This window comes from Periophthalmus magnuspinnatus, chromosome 4 (assembly GCF_009829125.3).
Source record: "Periophthalmus magnuspinnatus isolate fPerMag1 chromosome 4, fPerMag1.2.pri, whole genome shotgun sequence".
NCBI lineage: Eukaryota > Metazoa > Chordata > Actinopteri > Gobiiformes > Gobiidae > Periophthalmus > Periophthalmus magnuspinnatus.
In genome coordinates, this window is record NC_047129.1 from 14,422,251 (window position 1) to 14,429,890 (window position 7,640).

At 39.8% G+C, this 7,640-nt stretch overlaps 1 protein-coding gene across 1 annotated transcript; it reads left to right on the top strand.

The window, feature by feature from the left end:
- Window positions 1–2,749: 2,749 nt before the first annotated feature.
- hykk.2 (hydroxylysine kinase, tandem duplicate 2) lies at window positions 2,750–7,003 on the top strand. Its single transcript, XM_033965667.2, has 5 exons — window positions 2,750–2,828; window positions 4,137–4,445; window positions 5,038–5,180; window positions 5,254–5,434; window positions 6,531–7,003. The coding sequence occupies exons 2-5, from the start codon at window positions 4,142–4,144 to the stop codon at window positions 6,998–7,000; spliced, it is 1,098 nt and encodes a 365-aa protein (XP_033821558.1). The 5' UTR covers window positions 2,750–2,828; window positions 4,137–4,141; the 3' UTR covers window positions 7,001–7,003.
- Window positions 7,004–7,640: the final 637 nt, after the last annotated feature.

Below are 7,640 nucleotides of genomic sequence, written 5' to 3' on the forward strand. Positions count from 1 at the left end.
GTCCCATGGACCACTGTGAGCGACATCAGACGTGTGCACTGTGGTCATGCTGCATCGCATCCATCCAAGTTAAATGGTTTATTAAAAGAATCAAATTACCGCATTTACATTTCTGTTATAAGACTTTTAGTTAAGTGCTTTAGCCACTTATACAATGAAAATGACAAAAATCTTGCTCATGACCTGTGTAGTATGTTAATGCTATTGGAAGTATTCATCAGAGAAATAAGCACCTATATTCTGTTCAAAAAACATTTTAAAAACTGGTTCATAACACATCAAACATGTCTGCATTAACAATACTAATGACTTCCCCCTGACTAACCAGACGAGCACTTGTGTTTTCTCTTGAGTTGGATGTTGTGGAATGGCTGTGGACTGTCTTGAATGATGCCTGTGTTTTGTTTGTCGTTTCTGAACACTTTTGTTGACAGTGTTTGTTATATCTGTTTTTAATGTTTTTTTTATAGTATATTGTAATTTTTGCTGTATAATATTTTTACTCTTGTTTTTAGGGAGACAGGTCTGCCAGATGAAAAATAGCCTTTTGACTAATTCTGGTGCATTTGCAGCAATGCTATTAATGTACACTGTCCCTGTCAATATATATAAATATAAATATTTAATTTTAACTATGGCAAAACATGAGCTTCCAACCAAACCAAGACAACTGTAAACTCCAGTGTTGAAAACACACTTAACATTTGTATGATAAAGCTCTGACTTGTATTATGAGTATAAGCCATTGTGTGAAGCTTTTGCTGTGACTGAGTGAGATTGTCCTACTGTGTCTGGGAGACAGTCCGTTAACTGTTTTTCAGTATATGACACAATCATTTGATTTTTACAACTCATAAACTAGTGACAGTATCAATGACCAATACACACTGAGAGGAATCTGTATCTGTCATTGTGTCCTTACGCAAGACACTTCGCCCAAGTGGTGTGTGCGTGATGATTGGTGGTGGTCGGGGGTAGCAGATTGGCATTAGCTAATGCTAATGATTACACATAATACACATTTGACCCACAATTAAGTCAATAGCAGAATAAACCACGCTTACCGATCAGGAACAGCATCCAGTCCATCAAAACATAAGGTCCCTCTACTCCTCAGTCCACCATTAGATCTTCACTCGGTTCCACGAACCGCTCCGGGTCCGAGATGCCTCTAGTTTAACTTGTACAAACATCCACAGTGTCCTCGGTCGCGTACTTCCTTTGTTTTGTCCGTTTTGTCATGTTTAAAACGCAAAAATGCTGCAAAACAGTGCGTAAAATTACGCAATTACGCGTACGTAATTTTACGCGCGGATCTTTGCCCGAGGGCGGGCCGTCGGAACGTAAAGGGATTAAACAGCACTTAAAATCATCAGCGAGTCTTCACGGAGACCGTGTCAGCAGTGCGCAATTGCGCACGCGCGCAGTTTAGAGGGAACAGTGGTTGCAATCATTGGTATTCATAAAAGTGTATTCCAAATAAATATCTAAAATAGTGCATACTCAACTGGCATGCACAATCCACCCAATGTCCCTGTTTACAAAGCTGATATCCTTCAATGATTTACACTTCTATAGAAAAGCCAGGTGATGCATACATGCATAAAACATGTTCAGTGCTTAGATGACACAAAAATGAAACAGTTATACATCAGTGTGAATACGACGACAAAGGAACAATGGGTATAAAAAGAAACATGGCCAGGCTTTATGTGGATTTGAGAGAGAAATGCAATGCAATACAAGCAGCAAACGTATCCCACTACTATTTCACAAAGATTTACGTAAGACTCAGACAGAGTCCACACTTACGAAATGCAATGGCTAATGATGGCTCTAATCCCCATTAGTTTGAAATCTCATGTTTTCCCAAATACAAAGGGAAGGTTTCACTTTTTGCCGTTTGGTAGATATGGGTAGACCCAATAATTATGGAGGAATGATGCAAAACAGTGACACAGCACAAAAGATTCCAAATAATAATTTGCATTTTTAAATGCCATAGTGTATATAATGTATAATCTACAAGGATGCAATGTTTACAGAAACTTTGTAAAATATTGTGCACACAGCAGGTAATGAAGTTGTTGGAGCAGGAGTGGTGAGCTGGACTTCTGTCTGAGCTGCAGCCAGAGCAGCTCAAATTCCAGCCAGGAGTTTGAGCTGTCCTTTATATTTAAAGCTGATGAAGGCACACTCTGCCAGAAACCAGAACAACACATACAAGTCTAACTATGTTGAACCTTTTTAAAATGATGGAGGTTTCAAATTGCGTTGATCTTATTGTTCAATGAAACAAAGAAAAAGCTGCCTGTCAAACTGATGGCTTTGCTGCTGTCACCTCATTTCTGGTCCACTGAAGCTCGTCCATATCACACAGTCTGTGTCTGCTGCATTTACTCATGACTGAGAGCCACTGACTGTGTTAGAAAAACACCAAATACTGTTATTGCCTTGGAACACAAGTGTCTTTTAGGTATTTAGACGTATTCATTTTAATATTTGAGCTTGTTTAAGAATTTATTCAATTAAACATTTATGCCCTAATTTATGCAAACTTTATTATTGTGTGTTTTCATTAAGCCATAGGCCTGTAACATTCTTCCATGGGCTGTAGGCTGGACCAGGCGTGAGGCACCTAACAGAACAGCGCGAGTGCGAGTTTTGATTGTGTGGACAACTAAAATGTTTTATTTTGAAAGAACAGCCCGGATGCAGAGTATCGCCTCAGTGAGCCCCTGTCCTGCAAGACGCCCCTGCCCCGCACCGCGCGGACTGATCGATCAATCTGTGACTGCACGGGACTCACACTTTAATCGCACTTTGAGGTAGGTTCACTCTATGTAACTATGGCACACATGACTGATGGACACAGTGAATATCTTTTCAACTTGCCGAATAACTGTGTACCAGTCTGCAACAGCACGGAGAGTCTGGATGTTTTTCACACGTGTGCAGACAGCTACAGTGAGACACGTCCTGTATGGGACTGTATCCTCTCATGTAGGCAGCAAGAGAAGTTTATTTGTACAGTATTATGCTTACACAAAGTAAAGTGCTTTATAGAATAGAAAGACATTCAAATCACAATACAACAAATCAAAACACGAATAATCATCATAATTGAACATTAAAAGAGAAAAGTGCAGAATAAAAACCTTTCAGTCATATGCACAGCTAAACAGAACTGTTTTGATCCTGGATTTAAACATTGTCAAAGTAAAGGCCTGTCTCACATCTTCAGGAAGACTGTTCCAGGTTTTAGCTGCAGAAAACTCACGGTCCCTGAAATCATCAGAGTGCGAGATGGTTCATATGGCACTAACATGTGGAAGATACTTTGGTGCTAGATCATGGAGAGACTTGTTCACAAGTCTCTCCCCCTTTAAAGTCTATTCTCTGAGCCACAGGAGCAGGTGCAGAGACCTGAGCACAGGACTTATGTGCTCGTACTTCCTGGTTCTAGTCAGGACCTGAGCAGCAGTGTTCTGGATGTACTGCAGCTGTCTTAATGCTCTTTTGGAGAGGCCAGGGAGCTGGCTGTTATAGTAGTCTAACCTACAGGAAAAAAATGCATAGATAAGTCTCTCCAAGTCTGGTTTTGAGCATATACCTTAGATTTTTGCAATGTTTTTTAGATGGTAAAAAGCTGCAGATGTTATTGATTTGATGTGGCTGTTAAAGTTTAAGTCTGAGTCCATTATTACCCCTAAATTTCTAGCCTGATTTAAATGTTTTAGAGAGAGAGTTGTAGCATCTAATGTAGCCTCCTCCTGTTCGTGTGGTGCTACAAACATATATTAGTTAATTATTCTCTAATTATGGCAGCCTAACTTGTCCACTATTATCTACCACACTGTACATTTTAAACCGTATATTTCACCTTTTTGCTCTGATTTGTTACACAAAACATTTTATAAATAAGGGGTCAAATTTATAGCCTTTTTTTACATATCTCTCAAACACAAGAGCATTAACGAAAACACAAAAACCTGGTGATAAGTGGGCATAACGTAGTAAATCTCCAAGGGAAATAAAAGCCTAGATGTAGGACTATTAACAAATGGTGTCATGTCATCTTTGTTTATCTCACATTTCGTCTGATGTGTAATCAAACTTATTTTTATGTATTTCAGAAAACATGGCTGAAAAACATGTAAAACCCAACTTCAGTCCGGCCCAGGCCTCTGACATAATGATGAGGCTGTATGACCTCACCACCTCTCAGATCCACCCCCTGCCCAGTTATGATGACCAGAACTTCTACGTCCGATCCACAAATGGAAATGACTACGTTCTGAAAATTATGAACTCCGAAGACAGCAAAAACCAGTCCCTTATTGAAGTCCAGACTTTTGCCATGTCCTTCCTGCACGAGAATGGTATTCCAGCTCAAACTGCCACACCAGCAGTCACCGGACAGCTCATGAGTCTTGAAGAATTAGGTGGGACGGTTTGTTATGTTGTACTTTGCTACTTGGGAGTGTCTTGTATAATCTCATAACCAGTGATGTTTTGCAATGAGTTAACAGTAGATTGTCATATATTGCCAATATGCTTGTGTAAGTGAACTTTCAAGGAGGATTGTAAAAAAAACAAAACAATTGATACTACATGGGACAAAGTTTGAAATTGCTGGCTTAGATTGTCCTTGATCTAGAGACCGCATGATTAAGTTGAAAATAACACTCTATTCTGTAAAAAAATATTGAAATTGCTATCGAGTATCAAACCTTTTACTTCGTATAGAAATTTTATTGTGATAACCCAACTTTTAGCGTGCATACATGTCCCTTGTGTCATTGTAAGTGTCCCATTTGTGCAGAGAATGGCAGCGTCAGTTTCACTTTACACAACACATTGCACAAACTCAGTAAAACTCACTTAAGTTTAAAGGTTGATCAGTAACTAGTAGTAACAAGGATAATACATGCTGAGGTTTGCTAAAAACCCCCCAAAAACATTACATTTTATTTTATTTTGTAGGCCTAGTTGTTATATCAAGAACATTGTAAACCTGCTTTTTACTATTGACAGATTGTGGCTTTGGCCGTCAGAACTATCTTGTGCGACTGTTAAGTTATTTACCTGGAAACACGATCTCCAAAGCCCCCGTCACTCCACAGTTATTATTTGAGACTGGTAAGATGGCAGCTAAAATGGACAAAGTTCTGCAAAAGGTATTTAACACTAATGTCTAAAGCTGTAATATTATATACACAATTCAAAAACAATATTTTGTTGTTTTTACAGATGGATCATCCTAATATCAGGGAATTGGACAGAGATGGATTCATTTGGAGTTTGTCAAACCTTCTTGCGTTAGAAAAATATATGTATGTATTAGATGGAGAGCCACTACAAGAGGTGGTCAAGTCAGTCATCGATCTCTACAAGACGACAGTGGTACCCAATTACCTACATTTCCGCAAATGTAAGTAGACACTAATTTGCATCATATTTAAAATCACTTTGTCGTAACGGCTAGTGCGGGTGCGGACCAAGGAGTGCAGACTCGGGGCAGATTTACAGTGTTCATTTACAAAATGGTGAAATTCAGTTTTTAATAGTTCATTTAACACACACAGGGAGCGGGAGGCAGACCAGACGGGAGTAGTGCAGAGCAGGGATGGGAAAACCAGGACAGGATCAGGATGAGGCCAGGGCAAGCCAAGCAGGGATGTCCTGAGCAGGCACGGAGACAGCCAGGGCTGGAGCACGACGGGACCAGGGACAGGGCCAGGGAAGACCCAGCAGGAGTAATCCGGAGAGCGAGAGACAGGGCAGGAGATGGAAAGCAAGCGAGAGCAGGAATCTGGAAGGTGGCAAAATTCCAATGAGTAACAGGCAGACAGGTAACAAAAAATGCAGAGACTAAGCTGGCACTGGCACATTCACATTGACACACAGACGTCTCCCTTCAAGTGTCTTCTGCCGAGCCCTCAAATACTTGGCAGCAGGTGGCGGTAATTGCGCTGATGTGCTCCAGGTGTGTGCGGGAGTAGTCAGGAACTCCGCCCAGCTCCAAGCAGACAGGTAGGGGAGGGGGAGAGAGCACAGGAGGACAGATAATGCAGGCCCCATGACACACTTTGATTCATTTTAGATTTGTTTTTAAATTTGATTTGCTTATCCAAGTAAAAATGATAATATCTCAGTTGGTAGAGTGACACTGGTGTATGAATGTGTGTGTGAATGGGTGAGTGGTTCCTTGACGTAAAGAGTGCCTAGAAGACTGCCTAGAAGGTGGAAACCGCTATATAAAAATTTGACCATTTACTAAAAACAACACAACACGGATACAAAACATAAAAATTACTGTGTAGGAGAGAGTGAGAAGACCATAACAGTCTTACAATTTTTATTTTATTTTTTTTTATAGTTTTGTCTGTCTGAGTTTTTTTTTTTTTTTTTTATAGATTCAGTATTATGCACATAAAATCAGATTTATTCAGTATGTAAAAATTTACAATGAAATTACCCCCATCTCAACTGTTTACAGTATGTTCTATGTATATATTTTCATGCAGGCATAAATCATGGAGACTTCAATGACCTCAATGTGCTTGTCCAACCAAATAACAGTGGCTGCTACAAAATTTGTGGCATCCTCGACTTTGGAGACATGAACAGTGGATTTTACATTCATGAGCTGGCTATTACCATAATGTACATGATGATAGAGCATCCAAACCCCATAGAGGTGGGAGGAGCAGTGCTGGCTGGATGGGAGAGTGAACTTCCCTTAAATGAGGCTGAAAGGGACTGTCTCTATGTACTGGTTCTGTCCCGCTTCTGTCAGTCCCTGGTTTTAGCCCGATATTCGGTTCGTATGCACCCGGAGAATGAGGACTACCTGATGGTAACGTCGAGGAAAGGTATCCATATTCTTCAGGACATCTGGAAATTGGGTAAACAGCATGTGGAGAAGGTTTGGTTCAACAGTGCAGCACAGTATAGTATAGTAGCTCAAAATGAGACGGAGCTGTCAACTCTTTAGTAAAAAGTGCCTCAACAATCGATGAATTGAATTATTATTATTCTTAAAACCAATAACAATAGTTTTACTTCATTAGTTTTACTTCATTATATATATATATATATATATATTTTTTTTTTTTTCTACTCATGAGTTTCAAAATGTTGAAAAATCAGGACTGTTGCTATAGTAATTTAATGCTACCTCCTTTTGTTACACATTGGTTTAGTCCGTTGCTATGGCGACATGCAGACAGGTGGCAGGGCTGCCAAAGTAAGCGAAAGTGTGTCCAGCATTTATTTAACTAATGCCAATAAAGCCAAAGTATCATTTAGAAATTCACTTTTCTTATTCTGCTCCGTTACTTTATGTAAAATGTGTCATGTGTTCACAGTAATGTCCAAACATGGCAAAAAAGCAAGTGGACATTAGGTCATAGTCCAAGAAAACGCAGAGTTAAGTTTCTAAGCTTCACGGTTTAATGTTATAGAGTCTGAAGAGTGAATATATATAACTTAATGTTGTGGGCAGGGGATCCTGAAAACGAAGGGGGGGGGGGGGGGGGGGGGGGGAAATTGAGGACAAAATACCAGAGGGAAACATGAGTATACACTTGATAAGTACAATATCTGAACTCTAAGATGCTTCTGGACAGTCGGTG

Coding starts and splice junctions, on each gene's coding strand:
- hykk.2 (XM_033965667.2), top strand. CDS start 4,142: ATGGCTGAAAAACATGTAAAACCCAACTTCAGTCCGGCCCAGGCCTCT. Junction 4,446..5,037: donor CATGAGTCTTGAAGAATTAG/GTGGGACGGTTT, acceptor TACTATTGACAG/ATTGTGGCTTTGGCCGTCAG. Junction 5,435..6,530: donor TTACCTACATTTCCGCAAAT/GTAAGTAGACAC, acceptor ATTTTCATGCAG/GCATAAATCATGGAGACTTC.